This window comes from Syngnathus typhle, linkage group LG7, assembly GCF_033458585.1.
Source record: "Syngnathus typhle isolate RoL2023-S1 ecotype Sweden linkage group LG7, RoL_Styp_1.0, whole genome shotgun sequence".
Classification (NCBI taxonomy): domain Eukaryota; kingdom Metazoa; phylum Chordata; class Actinopteri; order Syngnathiformes; family Syngnathidae; genus Syngnathus; species Syngnathus typhle.
Genome location: NC_083744.1, coordinates 9,071,418 through 9,095,364, shown reverse-complemented (window position 1 = coordinate 9,095,364; position 23,947 = coordinate 9,071,418). Strand labels below are relative to the sequence as shown.

General features: G+C 40.3%; 1 protein-coding gene across 2 annotated transcripts; it reads left to right on the top strand.

Moving 5' to 3' along the window:
• The first annotated feature begins 390 nt into the window (after positions 1 to 390).
• On the top strand, positions 391 to 23,378 carry si:ch211-1e14.1 (UPF0606 protein KIAA1549). Of its 2 annotated transcripts, XM_061283992.1 has the most exons (22): positions 391 to 593; positions 1,994 to 2,253; positions 7,775 to 9,715; positions 9,893 to 9,981; positions 10,380 to 10,539; positions 10,622 to 10,752; positions 11,511 to 11,697; positions 11,833 to 11,892; positions 11,993 to 12,138; positions 13,168 to 13,345; positions 14,348 to 14,532; positions 16,070 to 16,293; positions 17,023 to 17,132; positions 17,902 to 17,916; positions 18,199 to 18,398; positions 18,486 to 18,709; positions 18,849 to 18,993; positions 19,101 to 19,427; positions 19,836 to 19,888; positions 20,339 to 20,487; positions 20,805 to 20,971; positions 21,465 to 23,378. In XM_061283992.1, exons 2-22 carry the CDS (start codon positions 2,118 to 2,120, stop codon positions 21,645 to 21,647), a joined length of 5,010 nt encoding a protein of 1,669 aa, XP_061139976.1. In that variant the 5' UTR covers positions 391 to 593; positions 1,994 to 2,117; the 3' UTR covers positions 21,648 to 23,378. The 2 variants fall into 2 exon arrangements, with proteins under 2 accessions (XP_061139976.1, XP_061139977.1); XM_061283993.1 differs by lacking the exon at positions 17,902 to 17,916.
• The last annotated feature ends 569 nt before the right edge of the window (positions 23,379 to 23,947 follow it).

Here is a 23,947-nt window from a genome sequence, read left to right as displayed (position 1 = left end):
ACTAATGTGATATATTAGTAGATATTAGTATATATTAGTATATATATATATATATTTTTTTTAATATATACTAATGTGATATATTAGTATATATTAGTATATATATATATATATATATATATATATATATATATATATATATATATATATATATATATATATATATATATATATATATATATATATATATATATATAAATTTCTCTGGCCATGTGTATTTTGCGCATCATAGCTGTGGACAATGTTGCCGTGGGAGCCGTAGACGCTTGTCTAAAATTACCAACCTCGAATGAAAAAAATATTTAACGAACGCGTAGCTCAGCCAATCAAAGCAAGCATTGACGGTCGTATAGACGAATCAGACCAATCAGAAGGCGGGGCCAACACAATCCTTGTCCGAGACTCGAGACGATAACTGCAATCACTAAAGTGTCAAAATGATGCTGGCTGCCAACATGTTTGCTTTTTTACACAATTAACTTTGACATAGCCAGGTTCGCACGCTGATGTTCCGATGGCTACTTTCTGGTCCCTGCATTTGATTTTTTCCTAACCCAGACAAAGGATTTCATTGAGCTTTCACCGTGTTTTTGGTAAGTCTGCATGTGCCGCAGCTATGAGCTGTCTAATTAGGGGGGATCGTTCTTTCTTTGATTTTAAAGAAGGCTTTTGGCTATTGTGGTAACGATAACGATTTTTGCACATTGCCGGGCATTTAGTTGTATTGAATGCTGCTAGCCGCTTGCGTCTACATAGCTTGCGAGTGACGAGAGGGGATGCAGGGGAGAAGATAGAGACGACTGTCACTGCATGTGTGCAATGGGAGAGACCGACATGGGAGCAAGCAATGTCGCACTTTTGTCATCTTAAGCCTAGCAAAATCAAACTACTGAATTATGTATGCATTTATGTCAACAATAGGTCATTATGAGTGGGCGTAGTGACATCTCAACCTAAAGTCCATAGTGTGTCAACAGGAGCTGTTATAGAAAACTATTGGGCACGTGGTGTACGATGTCATGTAAACTCAAGAGGTTCGATGCATGCCCTTTAGTAGGCTACATGCGTTGGCAAACTGGCAAATACCGTTTTTTTTCGTGTATAGTGCGCCACCATGTATAATACGCACCCTAAAAATGGCATGCTGATGCTGGAAAAAAGCCTGTACCCATGTATAATACGCACCCAATTTTTATGAATTTTTTTTTATGAAACTTTTTTTTTTTTTTAAGTCCCAATGATCGTCACACACGCAGGGAGGCAATGGGTCCCATTTTTATAGTCTTTGGTATGGTCTTAACTAGGCTGGATGTAATTTTTTTTGTTGGCGTTGATTTCTCCGACTGCCCATAAACGCACCACCGCGCTCGGGAAAGAGGCGTGCGGACGTGAAAAAGGCGGCTCTGTATGGGAGAGACGTTGAAGAGGAATAAAAACACCCTTGGAAACCAAAACTTGGTGATTTCAAGTTTCATTTCGAGGGACATTTGTCACGTCTCGTCCCCAGTTATGCTATGTGTCTAGGTTGCCATAGTTTTCTGTTCGCGTCGCCCCTCTCTTCCTGTGTCACCTCAATCGATGTAACGTGTTTTGTATTTAAGTCCTGTCTGCCCCTCGCTCACCGTCGGATCATTGCATGTGTTACTGTCATGATGTCTGTTTGCTTTCTGTTCCTGTCTTTGGTAATGTCACCCTGTCTTTTTGTTCCACGACGTTGTCCGTCAGTCCTGTTGTTGGTTTTGTTTTCTAAAAAAAATAAAAAATTAAAAATTAAAAAAAATTTGTACCCATGTATAATGCGCACCCCAGATTTTAGGACAATAAATTCGTTAAATTTTGCGCACTATACACGGAAAAAAACGGTACTATTTTACGAAGAAAATCTCAATGAAACCCATTGCTCCCAACGCAGTAGCCATTGTTATGCACTTTAAATATGTAGGTAGTGGTCAAACAGAGTTGACCTTTCAATTTTTACATTGTTTGTTTCCAGCAAGTCACGCACAAGTTTTGGCAGAGGAAGACTCCTACCTAAAAGAAATCTCACGAGGCCCGTACCTTTGGATGAAACTTCTTTGTAACTGGCTGAAATGCCTTGACCTTAACGGCAACATATAATGGCAGGACTAGTCTCCGTTGTGGGTTTGGTGGTGATGGTGGTCAAGACCTCCATGGACACCCACGGCCCTGGAACAGTGATTCTTGGGATGACCCTGTTGATAAACATGATAGCAGCGGACTCACCTGTAGCAGGTAAGGGAACATCTGTCTCTGGGGTGCATAATGTCACTAAATACTTCTGAAAGGGTGCCCTTGAGCAGTGCAATAGTTTCTAAAACGTCACTTCAAGAAGCACCCCACTTTCACTCAAACATCTCTCCTTGCAAGACTGCATGTGTGTGATCTGTTTCACTATGTTGTGTGCAACACAAAAGATACAGCAGAGTGAGATTAGATTGCAGTGAGTATTCATAATTAAAAAAAAAAAAACTTTTATCTTAGTGGCAATGATCATGACCTTGTAAAAGCAAGAATATCATGTCCTTTCCTCAACATGACTCAAAACCCCAATATTTAAATAATTATGATCATGATGTATGCTTAAATTAGCAACATGTAAAAAAAATACATATTTTTGGCTTAACCCGGATGTAAAGTGATTTTGTTTCCATCATTTAGTGAAAGGGTGCACTCTGGGGGTGTTTTCCCCCACTAACTCCCATCCCCCAACACATTGCCTAGTTAAAAGGACCATCCAAAGTTAGTCATAAACCCATTATATTAAGTGCTAATAGGATTATTGTGACTGGTTGGCTGTCAAGAAGTGGAGAATTAGTTAATCCAAAACATGTTTATGGAATAACACATTAGCATTATTTGTTAATCAGAACTTGCAGAATTCTTCCCTTTATGGACAAAGAGTGGGGCCTCCCTCTTTTCTGGGATGCTGACTGGCCTTTGGTTTGGTATACTTTCAAAACAAAATTTCGCAGTGAAAAATAATGTACACTGATTAGTTGTCAGAGTCCATAATGTCATCCTTTGGTAACTAAAAAAATCAATGTTTTATGTGAGACATGGGGGGGGGGTCTCTAAAAACGTTTCCACTGAAACACGCGGTAATGCTGTTACTGTGACATAAATCAATGAAGGTCTGTTGACTAAACTTTAGATTACAGTAGTTATCTGAAGTATTATTTATGTATTTTTAAATATTGTGGAAGTATTTCTTTTGGGTTTCTGATCTAATATTAATGTTGTAAGACAAATGTGAAAAAAATGTGAGTTAATACTTTTCTTGGTATGCACAGAACTTGCTCAAGATTTTATATTGAATATATGTGTACAGTTTATCGTAAGGTAAAAAAACCCTGCCAATTTCATGTATGTACGTTTCGTATTATTCATGCATTCGGTCCTGAACTTTCATTATTCTGTTTTGATTTAGTTTTGGCTCTGAGTGGTCATATACTGAATAATTCCTATATCGTCCTTTCAAATCTGTGTAACATATTTTTGCACTTAGCATATTATTTTGTAATGACTTTTCTGTTCTTGATTACTGACTTCCGTTTTCGCGGTTATAGCAAAGCATTTGATACGTGCTTTTAGTTTCACCAAGATGAAGGCAAACTTTTTCATAGAACATTTTCTCACAGAGAAAAAAAACAACCGCATTACTACGGTTTGGACTGGCATCACACAATTTAGACTCAGACAGTGACATTTTAAGAACGCTTTGTTTGAGCTATACATTATTGTATCATGACAACAGGCAGAACACAATGCATCACAACCAAAATATATTCCACTAAACATCATCCAATTGGTAATTATATAGTATAGAATGAGAGTTAGTAAAAAAAACAACAATGAAAGTACGCTCTCACAGTGTTCTTGGGGAAGATACTGTGAACTCTAATTTGCTCCTTATACAGTAGATGCCATTAATCTTTTCTTCCAATAGGATACAAATGATGTATTTTGTGATTCTGTTCGGTGTTTGCTATTTCTATCTACTACTGCTGCCTATTGAGGAGGTTGCTTTCCGTTTCCATACAAGTTCACTGTCTAGTTTCTAGGTCAAGCAGGGCATGGTGACTTATTTTTAATTGCTCTTCCAGATGGTAAATGGACTGCACTTATACAGAGCTTTTATCTACACCACATGGTGCCCAAAGCGCTTTCCAATGCCTCATATTCACCAATTCACACACACACATTCATACACTAGTGGGAGGCTGCTCCCGTGCAAGGCGCTGCCTGGTCCACACTGGGAGCAAATTGGGGTTCAGTGTCTTGCTCAAGGACATGTCGACATGGTCACCAGGGTTGATCGACCCCACAATCTTCAAGTTGAGAAGTTAAAACTCTACCACTGAGCCACGCCACCCGCTATTTGATCTGCCATGACACAACACTTTCCTTATGTGTGTCACTTGTAATTTTGGGCTTTTTCCCGGACAACATGGCACTTTTCCATTACTTTACAATTCAACTAAAAGACCAGGTTTATTTTAGAACAGTGACTGGCAAGTTCAACCCACAGAGCTGTAGGCCAGGGAAGACTAAGTTGAAATTGGATATGTACGCGATGACAACATGGTCATTCATTATTCATTACAGCAGGGGGCCAATGTCCGATCAACGGCTAGAACCCATCCAAAGCTAAATTCTGGGTGCTCCACCATTCACAAGGCCACAGAGAAGCAGTGACTAGGAGTCTTTTCCTGGCTTGTCATCTCCACAAATTGGTATTTGACTCTAATCATAGCAATGAAGGCTGGGACTAATCATATTATTATTATTAATAGATAAAAAATGATATTGAATTGTCCCGTTGCTTGTGTATGCTGTGTGGAGGCACCCTGGAACTTTATGAATGAATCATGGTGCTTAAGTGGCCATGTGCAATGCTGAGGGCATCTTTGAGGATGTACGTCCTGCGCTGAGTTCATCTTAACATGTGCTGTCATACAGTACGTTCATTAAACTAGATCGTTCAACTTTGCTTGTTTGAACGGTTATTGATTGCAATTCTCAAAAGGTCTTCAGATTTGTGATTATTGTCTGTCAAGGTGATTCATATTGACAGTTTTATCTAAAGGGAGTCCACAATCTTAGCCAGTGAACAGCACCAGCCTCAGAGTGAATGACAATTGAAGCAGTGTCGGAGGATGCTGCGTGACTGAAGTCTTTTGGGCTGCTCATGTTACATGGCTGTATTTCTGGGACAATCCCAACTCACAAGCTAAGTGGATACCACCAATTTTGTGCGCGGGGGCTTATCACAAAGCAATCGCAAGGGCATGTCACTCCCTTGTCGACTCTCTCCTGTTTGATCTCACATGACAGAACAGAGGCTTCAAAAGTCTTAAAAGCGTTGTAGTGTTAATAACAATTTATCTTTAACTCTAACAGTTTCCACCCACATTTCAAACGCATTGATTGTTAGGTGAATTAAAGACTAAAATGTCCGTAGGTGTGAACCACCTCTTCCCTGAAGTCAAGTGGGATAGACTCGCTAAGGAGAAGATGGATCGATGGATGTATATTTCAATCATATCTTTTGGGGCTCTAACAGCAATAATATGAGCCAAGCATGTCTGACTTTCATTTTTGTATGACAAAAAAAGAACTGGAAAACCCCTCATGGGTTTGTGCTAAAACAAAAATATCTCTTCGTTCACATTTGTTTCAACCCAATCCCACATTTAAATTTAGTGTTTGTCAACTACAAAACAATGTTATTTAAAATATTTCTCTCTGATACTGATTCAGATGAAGTTTGTTCTTTTTCTATACCGGCACTGTTGATCCCTGGAGGACTGAGGGAAGACAGGCAAAACGAGTGGAATATGTTCTATGATTCAATCCTAGACCTCACCATTACTGCCTAAACATTATCAGGTTAGCTTTTAGGGTTGGGCTTCCATGAGAGACAAGCAGACTTTTTGTAATATTGATTCGTGGAAATCACTGCCGTATTTCAAATCAATTTTAACAAGACCCCTCAGAGAGCTACATTGGTAGAGCAAGAAAGTAACTACGTAATACATTTTTACCCCACTTCTATGTAGACCTCTACCAAGAATTAAGTGTTAATAGATAGGATGGATGGATGGATGGATGGATGGATGGATGGATGGATGGATGGACGGACGGACGGACGGACGGACGGACGGACGGACGGACGGACGGACGGATGGATGGATGGATGAGATTGTTGCTTAGAAAGAACCTATATCCAAAGTAGGAAAAACAGGTCTGAAAGGCACATGAAGGATTGTGACCAGATGAATGGAAATGGAATCTCATTACCCTGTGATTTCTCAAACCATGAATAAATTAAATTTCATGGCATCAATTCTTTAGTGTTGTCAAACTAATGAGATGTCCCACATTTTTAGGCATGTGCTTCATTATGGGGTCTATGGGAGTGAACAGCAGGTCACAGTTTCAGGCTTCCTGTGTGAGCGCCTGGAAAGCACATAAGCAAATTTAAAAAAAAGGAAACTAAATTATCATAGTTATCAGTACAATCACAGTATTGTTGAAATACTGACTGATATCCAAAAAATATAAACATTTTTTTTTTGCATTCTTTCAACAAACAGGATAACCCAAATGATGCACTGCCTTTGATCATGTGTTTGGTCACACTTGGTCCCAAACTAAACATGAATAATATGTCTTCAAGGATGTATATATATATACTACATTCCATTAACTGATTTTTACTTAAAGAAAGAAAAAGGAATAAAGCAATGATAGAATTAAGGGATGTGGCAAACCTGAAAGCTTACTGTCACAATTTGATGGTCGTGTAAAATATTTGTCGGTGCCCATCTGCACAGGTCTTGGTGTTTCACATTATGAAGTCCAACAATGCATGTCCAGCCGTGTGTAACACACTCATGTTTCAGAATACCAGCTGGCAGATCTAGCCTTTAAGAACTTTGTCAAGTTTTAACTCTGTGGCCCAATGCATAACTGCTGTCTGTTACATCGAGCTAAGCGTGAATATCATTTCCAAATAGCTGTCAATTAGATTTCTCCTAATTACTGTAATTATTGATAATTACAAGTTAAGCTATCAGTTATAGAGATAAAACAAAACAAAACTTTCACGTATAGCATCTTTACACTATGTATAATCATGATTGTTATTATTATTCAAATACTGATACTTTATACCCTTTCCATTTGAACTGTCGCAGGTATTGCAAAAGTCTTACTGTGCCACTCCAGGGGAGAACTCAAATGACATTTCCAGGTCACATGCCATAGTGTGACCTCAAACAGTGACCTATTTCTCAAGCATACATGCAAGCTGCACATTTGATCCCTAAAGTTGTCACTGGAGAAAACTGATGATTAACTGTTTGTTATTTACGAGCGACCAAGTACAATTATGTGTAAGTTTTTACACCTTTAGACCACCAACACGCTGGTGGTGGAACAAGTGGCCAACATAAGGACAGTGACTGGTCAAAAACACAGAGATAAACACTGCAGGACCATAGCAATATCACTGGTTGCTCTTGGGTTATTATTGGTTATTCTTTTACTAAAGAGGAATATTTATATTTTTGTATTTCTGTTTCGAGTTCAATTTTATTTCTGTTCCAAACTTTGTTTCAGCTACAGTTGTTTTTTTTAAGTGGTCCAAGTTGAGTTGTTTTAATTGTTAACATCTGCCCATTGTTCTTTACTCTGAGTAAGGCTAGCTTCGTAGCCAATGTTAAATTCAATCCTCCTTGCTTCTCTGTAGATGAGTCTCTATCAGTTTCTACACACAACGCCAACGGATTTCTTGGAGATGTTTCGAGTCCAACAAGGCCATCGCTATCACCCTCGCCACCCTTTCTTACTCCAGTCACAGGGAAGGAAAAGTCTCCTGGCACTCAACAACTAATTTCTCAACCCCACCATGAATCCTTCACTCTAAGTGATTTCAAGGCAAAAGAATTACAGCCTCTTTATACTCCATCATTGCATCCATCTCAACTTGTTTTGGGATCCTTTTCACAATTAGAGGAATCTAAAGTTTCAAGAGACTGGAAGGTGGCCTGGATAAATTCTGCCAAACAAACTCTTTTGCAAACTCAGTTAATTTCTTCAATGTCTCCCGCTTTTGAAAAGTCAACAGTAACACAGCTTAGTTTTACAAAAGAAGAAATCAGTGATCGAAAAAAAACACATACAGCAACGACCTCACTACCTGGTGAACAAAGTGGCACACTAGATTTTAGGAACACTTCATCAGATGAATCTTATATTCTAGATCATGTCTTAAGACACCCTACAAAGGGTCCAAGTACAATAAAGCATGAAAACTATCCACGCACAAGTGGTTCCCCAATCCCAGAAAATAAACCAAAGAACATTCTTCCCAAACCATATGAGATTTCATCCCCAAGTGACCATCTGCCTTTCATGGACTCTCAATTTATTTCCCCATCATCTGAACCAACAGAAGAAGTTCCACCAGATGACTTCTACCCCACCAATAGCATGGACTTCGACTGGGGGAGTGGAGATTATATGGAGACGATAGCATTCAGTCCCGAAGAAGCGGACTACTCTCTGGCCACCAAGGTTCTCGATACGTACGATCAAGAGGACAATAGAGAACATTACAACACAGCCTTTCCGTCCAGGGTGGGAACATCCCTCTCGTCCTTGCATCATCTTCCTATCTTGCCGTCTTCAAGCCCAATGACAATGTATTCAACCCACTTACTTCGAACATCAATGGATGCCTCTTATCCTTCTCCATTTCACTTCGCTGTAGATCACACACAAGAGGTTACTGCCACAATTAGCAGTGAGACATTAGAAGCATCAGATGTCATAGATTGGCCAGATACTTACAGTATTCAACCGACCGATGTGCTATTACCTGACATGAACAGCTTGGAATATTACACCACACAGCTGACTAAGGAGAAGTCTGCTTCCAAGAGTAAAGCTGAACAAAGAGGGAACATCACTGTGCTGCCCATCAGTCCTTCAGACATCACGCCCAGCAGCAGCATTACCACTGATGTAAAATTAATAGAGGATGACTCCTACAGTGGTTTGTCAGAATTTGAACCTCATGGTGAGACATCTGACATAAGAACAGAGATTTCCAATAGCTCAAAGCTTGATGGTCCATCCTCCTTCTGGGCAACACACATGTCAACTGCAGATTGGTCTGCAGGTACTCATACAGTTGGCCTGCACAGCTCTGTTGTTCTACTACCCAGTCCTACAGAAGTTTTGCCAGATGATGTAATGTCTTCCTTCTCTCTCACTGATGTCCAGTGGTTTGTCACAGAGGTCTTCCCACTAAGTACTACCCTGCACCCTACTTCAGTCTTCACTGCAACAATAGCGTTTTCCTCTGGACCTGCTGAGGATCCTTCAACTGAAAAAGCATTCAACATTACCTCAGTTTCATCCAATGAGTCCTTAACCTCTCCTGTGATGTTGGGTGATCAGGGAGTGACTAAAGATGAATTTGTCAATCCAGCCACAATGACCTTGATTCCAACCAACAGTGAAGCTAATACCTTCTCACCCATAGCCGCATCTCCAAATGCCAACACAAGTTCTCACCGAACTGACAACGTTACCCCTGTCATGGGTAGTGAGTGGCAGATTACAACTCAGACATCCAGACAGTACCTCTGCAATATTGAGAAGCCCGAGTATTTAATCACTATAGGTAAGTCATTTTGTTCTCCTTTAAGTTGCACTTGATCTGTCCTGGTGTGCAATTAAGGACCTTTGAGGATATTTCCAAATTGATTTTTGATGGCTATATTGTAGGTAAATCACCATGCAAGATCTGAAACAATATATATAGTATTTATATATCATTTGACTTTGTTTTACTGTAAAGGTTTGCCATCTGGGACCAAAGTTGAAGATGCCAAATTTCAAGTTGAAGAGATTCTGAAGCGGGAATTCAACAATTCGTTTGAGTTACAGGTACCTTATTATCATCAGTGGAGTTAGAAATGTTCTTTATTGATTTTGTACTGTAAATACAGTGATGCCTTTAGCTCAAATCATCATTCCATATTGTAGTGAATGAAAGTTTTGTCAGGTAGTGTTTGTACTTTGGTTTAACGCTCGTTTGTGTAGTGTATTGTTCATTATCTGCTGCGTCTTTTGTCGTTAGCTTCCACCATTGTGTTTGTAACTCAAATTTTTACTCGTAACTTAAGAAAAAAAAATGTCTGAGCAACAACTCGTGTCACAAAAAACTAACCCTCCTAAGTCAAAATACAAATGTATTGTTATATATTTTTATTCACATTACTTGCGTCCCTGTACTGACGAGCAAATGTAACAAAACAGAAAACTTTATTGCTTTGTATGTCAAGGTTATCGAGCCACCACCAAAGTTTGTATTTCGGGTCATGTCCGATCCAGTTGTGTACACAGCCATATCTGTCATCAACGCCTTACAAAGGTCAGGACGCCACTTCCTGTATGTGTCGCCTCACTGGATGACACAAGACAATAAATATCAAGTACACACAGGTGAATTTGCTTTCTAAGAATTCAACATAATATTTTGCTATCATACTCTGCTTAAATTCCTTCATCCTCTCCCAATGTGCAGTGCTTCAGTTTGTTCCAGGTCACATTGATGTACGATTTTGCGACTTCAGTGAGCGCATTGAGCAAGGTTTGACCATGGCCTTTGCAGAAGTGTGTCAGCGCTCCAAGGCATCAACCAATTTCACAGTGCATGTAAGTGGAGCAAAATGGTGAAAACAAGAAATACAACCTTGCACTTTGATTTAAAAAAATAATAATAATAGTAGTAAAAATCAAAGAAACAACACTCGTGTGGGTTTCCTTTCCTATTTGCAAGCAAAATCTGTGTTGTTCAAATCATAATCAATCAGAGTGATTGCTAAAATTATTTCAGATTGTTGCAGCACGTATACAGAGTGACAGCCTGTTAAAAATCTACTCATAATCATTTTTTCCTAGCATAGTCTCACAAAAACCCATTTTTTGTCAAAGCATCCTCTGGGTGCCTGAGGATTTGAACCTCAACATTCAGAGATTCTAATTCAGAAAATTCTGTCGTTTTCTATTCCTTTCTCGTACATAGCAAATATTTGGGAATTACCTATTGTTAGCTAGACCCCCAAACATACTCTCTTTCTTCATGCTCCAGTTGTTGAGGATTATAGGAGATTTTTGTTAATAAAGGGTTTATTTGGTTAAGTACAGAGTTGGCTTGCGTAGAATTTTACGTAACCCAATGTTGTGGCTGCTTTAGGATTGTTTAGGAATTTGTTGCAGAACAGATTTGTTTCATGAATAACTAACCAAGAATGCCCTCAGCCAAACTGCCCAATTATATGCCCTACTTTTGGTTAACTAAAGGTTAACGCTTTCAGAGATTGACAATCTTTTCTATGAAGTAAAGCTTTTTCCTATACAGTACATGTAGACCATATACGTACAATGAACATGATTGTCAAATTGTGCTACAGATAATGAATATTACCATGGCTGTTCCTAAAAATCTGGAACTGGGGAGGTACCCAGTAGACATCACCTTCACTGTGCAGAGCCCCCAGGGTTATCTAATGGGATCGGAGGTCAGCATTGCTCTAATGAAGCTCACCAAGGTGGAATTCAGCTATTACATGGGCTTCCCTGTCTTGCAGATCGCAGAGCGTAAGTCTTACAGAGATTATTATTATAATAGCATTTTTCACTGAATTGTGTAGAACTCGGTTATATGACCTGTCTTTCGATGGTGGCTGGAACAATGTTATGACCCAGATTTTTTTTTTCTCCCCACATCAAAAGCCTTTCATTATCCAAAGTTAAACACGAGCCAGTCCCTTCGCTCCTCCTGGGTGAGAACAGGTAAGATGCTTTCAATTAATTGTAATCTGCCATGCAGTAAAGCAACTTTGGTTTGAAATGTAAATTCTGCATAGCTTCATTCTGCTTTTTTTCATTATAGTTCTCTTGGGGGTGCCGGAGAGTGACGTGGGCCAGAGGACCTTTCAAGCCAACATCGAGCGTAGGGTGGCCATGCTACTTGGGGAAGCCATGGGACTAGTCAGACGTGTCAAGAGAGCCACCGACGTTGGCAATAGCAGCGTTCAGGTGCGTATACTGTCTTTTTAAGTTGTAAAACTTTTATTTTGTCGGTGACCCTTATGTGTCAGAGTGAATGTCTAACATGTATTTTTAGTGTTGATTAGTTTCTTAATTTGCCAAAAAAAAATCTGTGATGATCTTCCGAACATTATGATGCTACTGATTTGGCAAGAATGATGCCTTGAGCATTTGTCTGTTGGCAAATTGATGACTGAACATTAAAGAAGATTTCATCCTTGTGCCATTTCCCTAATCCAAGTCCTAACTACCTTGCTACCCAAGTGAGTACTGAGGGTTCCTTATTTGAGCATTTTAGTGTTCATGTAAGCACTGAAAGCCTCACTGCTTTACTAATCAGGCTGGAGCTTTTGTGGGGCTGCCCTGCACCTGCTCATCAGCCTCACACGGAGCGAGATGGGGCCTTGTCCCCATGGCAACAGCATCCCATTCAGCCCCCATTCAGAGACCACAACTGCACAAAGTGTTGTTGCTTTTCTTCCCTGTGACCCTCCTTGATGCTTCCTGCGAGCTGCAAAAATCAGATAAATTATTCATCCTTTCTCTTTCACTGTGCTTGCGTTTTGCGTTTGGCAGAATGAAGAGATTTTAGAGGGCAGACAGAGATTGGTGTTTGGTAAAATATTTAGCCATCAGAGGAATGAGACATGAATAACAGAAATGTCTTAAACTGGAATGTTGCCAGAGTGATGACTTTGAGTAGTAACCTAACTGTGCCAGACCTTTCTGGCTTGCTGTGTCACAAAATCAGAATGCACTTTGGGAGCAGTCGTTAAATGACAGCTCAAAAGTGTTCATGGATGGGCCGTGCTGGCCATTTCATGATAGCGAGGGTATGCCCTTGAAGGCATTCAGATTCTCAGCCTGTGTGTGGATCTCATCGTATTTCATCCATAAATATGACAACAATAGGAATTATCGTAGAAACCAATTAATTGAGCCCGTTATTCCATTATTTAGTGGTTATCATTCAGGGTCGAGGGTCGCACGTTAGCTGATTTTTGTGTCAATTCATAGGTTGTGAGCATGAACCGGCCTGTAGGTGCGGACCATCCCTTGGAAGTTGTGTATTTTGTGGAGCGCCCCGATGGCCAGAGGGTTCCTGCTGTTGAAATGGCCAACATTCTCAACAGCTTGGACGTCCAAAAAGCGGCTATCATCTTGGGGTATCGTGTTGAGGGCATTTTGGCACAACGTGAGTATCTTCATCGTGGCAATTTATTGATAGGGTATCTTGTTTGAAGCCAAAGTGTTTATTCACTTGCCTCCAATTATCGAATATCTTATTTATCATTGTTTTAAAATAACAATGACTCGTATGTCTATCGTGGTATGTGTCTCGTCACCGTGGGATGGAGAAAAACGTAATTTCGGTCTCTTTGTGTGTTGTGACATGTGGAGAGATTGACAATAAAGCTGACTTTGACTTTGACTTTGACAAACACACATGGACCAAACTGTTGGTATTTTACCATTAAAGAACCACCCCCCTCCACATGGTAATTGAAATAACTTAAAATGAGCTAGATTGGAATCTGCCAAATGCATGCAGTATTAAGAGACTGAGACTGAAAAAGAACATTATACCCACTGTGAAACATAGAAGAGGCTCTGTTATGTTCTGGGGCTGATTTGCTACATCTGACATGGTTTCAAACCTGTGGGTACAGTGAACTCTTGATGCTAGAGTGAAAAAAAGCTGTCTCTCTAAAGAACAAAACACACAGCTAAATATACCCAAGAATGGATCTGAACAAAACACAGGATTATTCTGAAGTGGCTTTCTTAGCCCTGAGCTAAATCCTATTGACAAAAATACGGGTCAACAGGTGGCGAAGTTCCACTGAAAGATAAAGAAAATGTTTCAATGCAATCATATCAGTGATCATTGTGCGTTTTACACAAAAACTTGCTGGAAACTTCTAGCTCCATGTGATCCTTCTTGTGAGTTAATTACATTCCCTTGCATGCAACGTACCAGCAGTTTGATGCTAAAGAAGGGACAACGGGCTAAGCGTCCCTCTGCTCTCAGGCTGGCTGTTTTTACTTAATTAACACCCCCAAGGGATAAAGCAAGTTTATTTCAAGGAAGAAATGTTAAAATTACAGCTAAGAGTCAAGAACCAACTCTCAACAACAAATTCTATCTCCTTGTGTGTGGCCTAACTGAGTGTAACTTCTGTCTGTTACACTTCAGCTGTGGAGAAGATGCCGTCATCACCTTCTGACACTGAGAACCCCAACATGTGGATCATCATCGGAGTGGTGATTCCTCTCTTGCTGGTCATGATCATCATTGCCATACTCTACTGGAAATTGTGTCGGATAGACAAGCTGGAGTTCCAACCAGATGCCATGGCATCCATCCAGCAGAGACAGAAGGTAGATCATATGTTGCTATGCCACTCAGTGATGGTGTGAATGCAAATGATACTGCTTGTCTGTGTCTATATGAGCACCTGATGGACACAACCTTTGGCCTGAGGTCAGTTTGGATAGTCTCCATCTTCCTGCAAGCCAGTATAGTAAAAGTTGTATAAATAATTACTATCAGACAAAGCTATTTTTTTCTTCCAAGAAAAACATGGCATATAACATAAGTCCCATAACAGCACCACAGACAGCAGTATTCTTTCTGAGCTGCTCATTCCTCAGGCAAGCCCCGACTCCCGACATCATTAAATAGTACTTAAATGTATTTCTGGGATCCCTGTCTCACCAGGCAATGTTTGATTTGTCTGTCTAGTTTCGGTCCTCTTCTACCAGTAAATGCTCTGCTTTGAAGCCCACATACCCATGTCGATGGTTAAATGTACAAAAGAAACCAATCTAACTTCACAATCTCTCACTTAATACCACTCACCCCTCTGCTCCCTCATAAACTTCCGTTCACCAGGCACTACCTCAACATGAGAGGGCTATTGATTTTAGTAAAGACGAAGAGGAGTGGACATATGAGGAGGAAGAAGCGGAGTATGAAGATGAAGAGAATGAGGAGGAGGAAATCACTGTTAAAAACAGAAAGGTATCGAATAGTAGGTGCAGAGTAGTGTTTGGTAGTTTGTCAAATGACTGTGCTTGCTGTCCTGACTGTTGTTGTTGCTACATTAATATTAAGGCAACTACTGTTCCTTTACTATTAAAAAAAACTGCGTAGCTACACATGGGAAGAATCTGTCCTGTCAACCGTTGCTTTTGCTCAGGGAACACTCACTCTAAAGAGCAAAGACATTACATGCAGTGAGGAGGAAGAGGAGGGGGAGGAGGAGGAAGATGATGAAGAAGGAGTTTATGATGAGGAGGAGGAAGAAGAAGAAATGAAGAAGTCTGAAACAAAACCATTCAAAGCAGAAGAAACAAATGGAGTAAAATACAAGGCAGTACAAAAGAGAAGCGAGAAGATACAGAAAGAAGAGAGAATGACAGTCTCCTCCAAAGAGAGGCGGGGCAAGCAGGAGGTACAGGATGTAGTCTAGTAGCCAGACAGATCGATGTGTTTGTAGCTTCACTTGGCATTAGGACCATGCTTTGCTGTCTGTAAACTGTGTGTCATGTCAGTATAGTAGTTGTCGGTGTTTTTTTCTCTGTAGGGGTGTATGATATTTTGTTGAAGTAGTAGATTTATAGATGAGTTTGTTGTGGCTAAAATTGTAATTTATGAAGGGAATATTACCAGATTAATAGCCCACTGAGTATTTTTTGCTTCAGTGTGGGCTACACAAAGTGGCTCTATGTTTCTTTTGTGCGCATTTGGGATCATTCTTTCAACAAAGTGTTTTTTAAGGCAGCCCTGCCAAGGAAGAAACTTGTAACCTTGCTGCTGTAGACTTTCAGCCTTTGGTAGCACTCCCTATTATGTCTTCTTAACCAACCCAAAGTTGTATTGCATTGTATTGTATTGTAAATGTCCCTGTTTCAGTTACAGGCCCCCAGTGTGAAAGGCTTTGACTTTGCTAAACTGCATCTTGGCCAGCACAACAAAGATGATGTTATGGTGGTCCAGGAATCTGTCCCAGCAGGGCCTCTGCCCATTTCAGATAAGGAAGGCCCTAGTCCTTCCCAGAATGGGGATGTCCCTACCCCCATATCCAAAAAGTCTGCTTCCTCAACCAGAGCGTCCCGCAGCTTTCGAAGACGAGAGAGGTCAGTGATCCTGGCAGTGCAGGGGGGTGGGTCGGGGAACCGAAGCAAGAAAAGAATATAAAGAATATAAACAGCATTAACCTTCTCTCCATTGTTCCACTGTTAGTGGTTGAATGAAGCCAAAGAAATACACGCAATGTTGAGATCAACTTTCAAAGTACTTTCTTAGTGTATAAATTGGTTGTTTTCTGTTATAGGTTGTAGCTAAAGAAAAAAAGTAGGCCTACTAGCTGGATAATCAGCAAGATTATATCCCATAGTAAGACAATGTGATTACACCACTGGAGGGTTCATGTGAAGGTCTTTGCGTTCTGTTAAAATCTTAACAGAAATTGGCTCTACTAATAATCATCATCATCTTCAGAATGATAATAATCTTACCAGTTATACTGGTTGAAGTGTGTATGTTTTGTTTTTGTTGTTCATTTCTGAAGCCTCAAGCAATAAATTTAATTAAACTCACAGTTTATTCAGCCAGCCAGACACAAAGCTTTGACAGATCAATAATTGACATACAAGACTAGGAGGGCTTCCTTTTTGCCTGGTATTCTGCCACAGATTTTGTTTTGTTGTTGTTGTCGACCTTGTCATCTGTTTGTATTATCTTACAAATATTACTGCTTTGACCTTGACGTAAAACTGATGTTTTTTTTATTATGTAGTATATCCCAGCACGCAAGCCCGGCGTCAGGCGTCAATTATTCATTTAAGTGTGTGTTTTGTGCTTAGGATCTCACCATCAGACGGTGATTCCGTGGTGAGTGACCGCTCCAGTGGGCGCGAGTCAACTGAGGAGAACCTGAGAGCCCAGGCCACACCCAGTGACAGCAAGCAGACACGTAAGGTCCCCATCAATGTTTTAAATGGCAAGTGGCCCTGGCAACACTCAAGCCTTTTCTCAACACAGCAAAAGAGGGGGAGAGGAATATAAACACTGAAAAGAAGAGTGAGATGATTTAATTTTTTGTCTCCCAACAGTTTTTTACTGGAAATGTATTATAAAATAGTACACTGTACTGTGCTAAAAGGATTATAGGGTAAACCAGAACATAACATGAAAGACAAATATTTTGAGTCCAAAATAAGTCCAGAAAAGCAAAAGAAGGAAAACAAAAAGCGGAAGTTATTTTGACAGCTTGTCGACAGATTGAAGGTTGCAGTGCCACTCTGAGACGTACTGGAGCCAGCCAGAAGTAGTCAGGCACACTGCAGCCTGTCTGACCTCACCCACACAGGACTGACCTCTGCTTTCTTTTGTTGTTTTTTCCACTGATAAATCTTTTCCTGTAGTTCGTTATGGTGTTGAGATACATGCACCCCAATGTTGAGGGGCTATTTTTAAAGTATAAGAGGTTTCCGTCACTCGTACTAAATGAACTCATAACCACCTTAGGAAAAGCTGTTATCATTCACACTGTCCCTTTGTTTATGGGTGGAATTTTTTTTCGCTATTTTCATAAACGGGCGCATGACAAAATGGGCGCTTGCGCTGTTATGGGACTGAACACAAGTGACTCAATTGAAGGCCCAAGTCCCCATCGGTTTATCAACTTAAGCAAGGATTGATCTTTTCCAATAAACCTGTCTTTTCTTTCTATTGCGTTACAGGCAAAAATAAAATTGGTAAGACTTTGTTTTCCTTTTGTCTGTCTCAGTGAATGTCCCTTTGTGTTGTTTGTTTCTGTTTCACCCTTGTGCTTATCTTGTTCCCACCGTTCATCACTGTCAGCCCAACTGTCAGTCGCACAAAATAAATGTTGCTAGCCAAATAAAAAGGTCAAGTGTTTTTGTCTTGACCCTAATTGTAATTTCCACCAGATATCCTCGTTTGACCTAACATGGTCATTTAGACTTTTGAAGACCTATTCAAGACCTTTAAACTGTTCGTCATTTTTGCCTCAACAGGTCCTCCTCCTACAAATGGCCTCAATGAACAGACGTCATCTGCCTCCATATTTGAACATGTTGACCGAATGTCGCGGGCCACAGATGTAAGCCGAAGACTACCCAACAAAGTGCAGCTTATTGCGATGCAACCTATGACGCTCCCACCCCTCAACAGCCACACTGGCAAATTGCCTGAGACTAACAAAATAAACAAGGAGGTTTGCCTTTCTCAGTCCTCATATTTATATTTGCGGGTTGATAAACCCAAAAGTTCACACTTTCTACTTGATGTGTCTTCTCATCAGATCCAAGTAGCAATGAGGCAGAAATCAGAGATTGAGCATCATCGAAACAAGATCCGCCTGCGTGCCAAGAGGAAGGGTCACTATGATTTTCCTGCAATGGATGACATAGACCTTGCGGACACCAAAGACCAGGATCACATTTACCATAAAACACAGAGGCAGATGGATAAGATCCTGGATCAAAATGCACAGATTTCCTCCATCTTCAAAGAACCGCAAAAAGGGTGGGTGTTGCCTTTTATTCTTAGTTGTAATGTGTGTACGAATATATATATACACATGCACGCACATACATACATATGTACATACGTACATGCATAACCTAAATACACACAATTCGATGACCTTTTATTTCATTTCCAGTGCTCGAGGGAGGCGTTCTCCAAAGCAGAGGATGAAGGAGCAGGCAAATGGAGGATTGACAGATGCAGACAAGGATCACCTCATCACTGAAGACACTGAAGCTGTTTATCGGAAATATCCTGGGGTGAACAACGTGGCTTATGTCGTAAGTTTTAATATCAGTGCCTGGTCATTAAAACCTTTTCTGTGTATAGAATATCCCAACATTTTATTGAGCCTTAACGCTGTCCATTTTTCTTGTGTTCATTTCAGTCGGACCCTGACCAAGCCCCGGGGTTGACCCACAGAAGCCCATCCCCCACAGATGAAGTTTTTGTAGATCCCACTTCCTCACCTCCTGGACATGCCCCTCCACCACCACCCTACATGCCTCCACAGCCCTCCATTGAAGAGGCGCGTCAGCAGATGCATTCGCTGCTGGATGACGCCTTTGCCCTGGTGTCACCCACTTCCCAGGGCAGTTCGGCAGGGGTGACTCTTCCAGGGGTCAATGACAATACTTCTGATTCCAGTTCTCCAGGCCGTGGCGCCCGACCTTGGGGCACCTCCCATCAACCTCTTGGCCCTTCTTACACTGGTGTAAGTAACTTATTGTGGTGGCAGAGACAATATGTCAATTTGTATCCTTTATGTGCTTTAAAATCACAAAACAAGTCTTCCATTTACATTCCTTTACTTTTTTCACTTGAATTAATTACCAGAATGACGCTTATACAGTAGTTTCAAACTAATCTTTGCAAACGAATCAGCCAAGTATAGATCTTCTGTTGGCCTCCTATATAAACCCGTAAGTTCCCTTTAAAACTAAGGTGCAACATTAATGTTCACTCCATATGCTTGATCTTGAGCTGCTTTTGTAGCATAAATAAAAAGTAGCGCTGTTTGTAACTTGAGTTTTGGAAGAATTCATCCAAACTTAAAAATTGCTTATAGATACCTCATTTGTTATGTCTGTCATTACTGATCCATTCTCTCTGTTCCCCTCAGAAATTCAGCGACCTGAGTGTGTCTCCTCCTCTGGTTCAAGGCTTAATACCAAGGTGAGGAAAGCATTCAATTGACGTCATTTATTCATCCTTAGTGGATTTTCATTTTCAAATCCTGTTATTGATCACCGCTGAATAATATCTACTTTGCCTTGTTTCCTCCACCATCCACCACGTCAAATTTATGAATAATTTAAGGGGTCATTTTTATTTTATCGGTTTAATGGAACAGTCCGACGGTCTCTTAGCTATCCCATGAAACACAAAGGCACTCTAGCATATGAACACACCACATATTCACATGCAATATGGTCTTTTCCTGGAAAGTAGAGCACTGGGCCACAGCCACTTGATATAAATAAGTGAACAAGTCGTCATGTACATTAGACAAAAGTGATGGACTTACCATAACAAACTCTCCTGCACGACTTGAGGTTTGGAAGCTTGATTTCTTTAAAGCGTTAAAAAAATAAAATAAAAAGTAACATTCTGCGTGTTCTCTAGGCAGGACCGTGGTCTGAGTTACCTATCCCCAGTCGAGGCAGCAGGGCCTGGGGAGCATCTCCAGCTCGACAGCCTTTACTCCAGCAGAGGCCTCTATGCCGACGAGCTGCCTACATCGGCTCGGCCGCGGCCAGTAGGAGGCACTACAGGTAAAGCTGGAAACAGTTCTCAAATTGCCCTCTTTCATTACATGTGCATTTTATATAAGAAATCATAGTATTGTCACTGCTAGAATTGTCTCCTGGACTAAAACAAGGTACACACGTACAGATTTTAAATGTCTGTTTTTGTTTTGTTTTTTTGCAAATGACAGAGACTTGGCATTTTGGTATACTTAAAATGAACAACAAAGTACACTACACATTGACAGAAACAAACACACAATAAAGTTTGCAGCAAAATTAAATTGGTGACAGCAGACTGAGGTCACGTAATAAATCCCTTCTGTGTGTGTATGTGTGTGCAGGCGCCCAGCTTCATCATCTTACACAGGTTGGTCTGTCCAGCCGTATAAATGGCTATCCCGTCGGGTTCAGGGGTTATCCAGGATGGACAGATAGACAGAATGGAGGCATCGGCTGGAACAACTACCATGAGGACAGTTACTGCAGAGTACTACCAGATAACAGTGCAGTAAGTGCAACCACCTAAATACATTTCTACTCTTATGTATGTTCCATGGATGTATATTTCTTAAAATACTACTCACTTACTCTTCAGGGAGGTTCTTGTACTTTATTGCAGATTGAGAACTTCCATGAAATTGTTGGGTTTTTTTTTTCTTCTTTTCACAAACGATATGTGCCACTGCAGTAGTTTACAACACTATAAAATGTCACTTTAGAGACCGTTCTCAGTATGGTTTAGTGCACTATAGTCATAAACATAACAATATTACATCATACAGTATGAGGGCGGAGATAATGTTTTAATAGTTTTGGTTGTTCTACTGTTTTTTTTTTTACATTAGTAACGTTATAAGCCACAAACTAGACCATAGATTATTTTATTTCGCAAAATGCTCTCTGTAAGTTTAACAACCCAGGTGTACAAATGATCAGAGAACCGCTCCAGCTTCGCAAGTGACACTTCCTTTTCTCCCCTGACTTCCTTGTTTATCTCGCAGATGGCCAGAAGTGCCCTCAGAGAGCTGTCAGCTACCCCCGCTCAACTCGACGTTGGGGCAAGCTACCTTTCTGCCCCTCTCTCACTGGATGCGACCCCTCCCACTCAGTCTTCCGCCTCCTTAATCAAGGCCATCCGTGAGGAACTTTTACGCCTGTCGCAGAAACAGGGTTACCACAGCTGAGATAGCTCTGACCCCACATTCCAATGTGACCATGCTTCCTGTGGAAGCCCACCAAGAAGCAAAGCAGAGAGATAGTCCAGAGAGATGGCAATATTAAGGTGGCTAATTCATGCCTCTTGATGCCCTTTTGGATTTGGATTCGAAAATAGCCTGGAGTGTTTTGAGAATGAACTAACCTCAAGTACAGTATGTCACTATGGGACAGTGTTATTATAATATATAGTATTATATAAAAACTATATGAGGTCCAGGATTCACATCCATGCGAGATTTAGATGTTCAGTGTTACCTTAACCGCCATCTAATCTGAGATATGCTTTGTCTTCACTCTTCAGCGATGTTCATGTGGCTCCTTCATAGTAAGGTCGCAGTTGACAGCCAGCAAATCAGTCTTGACTCAAAGGAGAAGACTACACAGTATCAACTCACTATGCTACCTATGTACTTCTTAGCCTATCTAGCGCAGTTAGTTAGAGCTGGTCCTTGGCCTTTTTGGACTATTGGCATTCAAGTCCATTCAAGTTTTGTACGTTGTAATAATTTTTTTTTTTTTTTTAGAAATGTTAAGCTTCGAAATGCCTTGAAATCATCCATTTTCAAATATAGATCACACGGAAGAAAATATCTGAACTTGGCAATCGTCATAATGTATGTGCTAAGTGCGTGGCTGTGTTTTTCTGCACTGAATGGACTAGTTTCTTAGGCTGTGGTTTCATTAAAAAAAAAAAAAAGTTGATGAAGAATACACCAACTTGCAATGCATGTATTAAATCACCATCTCTGTTTCATGCAGTATTTGAAGGTTTTTTAAATGCCTTTTAAAGACAGGGTACTGTATTTATAATTCACGTCATGCTCATATGTATTTTTCTTTTTTAAATCACCTTGCCTTGTGTTTTGTGCACCATGAACAAATTTGTACTGCGTTATCAAGATTACCAGTATGCGGGATGTAAAGTTTTGTTGTTTTGTTTTAATGAAGTCAAACAGTTTATTGTGCAATCTGGGTTTCGAATTATTATTGTGTGTAATATGGCAGATTACAACAAAACTCTGCTATTTTACGAGACTCATTTGTTGCTTTAACATGTAACAGACCTTTGGCTTCACCATAACAGACGTTCCCCATCTGTGACAAGGAGAGGATTTAAAAAAATACACAATTCATTCACACTTACGCATCCTTGGAGAATGTAAAGTGTGCTGTACACATACGTACTTTTAACATCTTAACTGATTTTTAAATGTGAGAGCCTACACGTAATCTCGTGTTCTGGCTTCTTCTGCTGTCTTTTTTTGCAACAGCAGATTTTGCATGTATGTTTCAGCTACTGTTGCATCCATTCCTTTACCGTCTGCCTTGTAGTATATTTTGCGTGAATCTCCAAATGCAACAAAATAAAATAAAATAAAAAACAATGACCATAAATTGTCTTTTTAAATAATCAGCACCATATATAGCCGGTACGTCCATTTACCCACGAGAAACAAAGATAGTTTGAGTCCGTTAAGTTACCTCTCAAAGAAACAGGACGTCACTTGCTGTAATTATCTCAAATGGCCACACTAGGGAAGCAGATCCAAAGAAGAGGGACTGCTCCTTTTCTCTCATAATGTCGTAACACTAGTCAAGGTCACTATATTTCACTGCATTTATCTATTTAATTTCTTACAGTGTATGCCGGTTACATGTTGAAATGTACAAATAAAAAACAAAACATGAAATATTGATTTGATAGTCTACTTTTGTGTGAGCTCATATTGTTAACATTTATCGAGTTGTATCTCATCCCATCAGACGCTTCTTCCCTGTAATCCCATCAGAGGATCTCTAAATCCATTGAGTGATGCAGATAAACGCTGCAAATCCCAGCCAACTCCACTCTGCAGGAGGACACGCTGTGAACATCTTGGCAAGCATTTTACAAAGACTTCAAACCTCTTCCCTGATTTCATGATGTACACTTCAAGTAGTGGAAATTAATCCTAATAGTCAGAATATGTCGAGTCATTTCATTGTGACTTCCTGCCTGCCCTCCCTTATTCTAAACTATTTAACCCTGACCTGTCTCCTCTTGAGTCTGTGTCAAACTGGGCCCAGCCTCAAGGGAATTACAGTGGTGAAAAAGCCTCCATACTATACACTATAAAATTATCTGTCTTGTGTTTTATGGGAAATATGATCATAACCAAGTATTGCACTTGTCTTTTGATTTGAAGTCTTGAGTCTATGACATGCATGTGTGCTTATAGATTTGGAAAAATACTTTTTTTGTGGCCGAAGGGTGTTAGAAACCAAG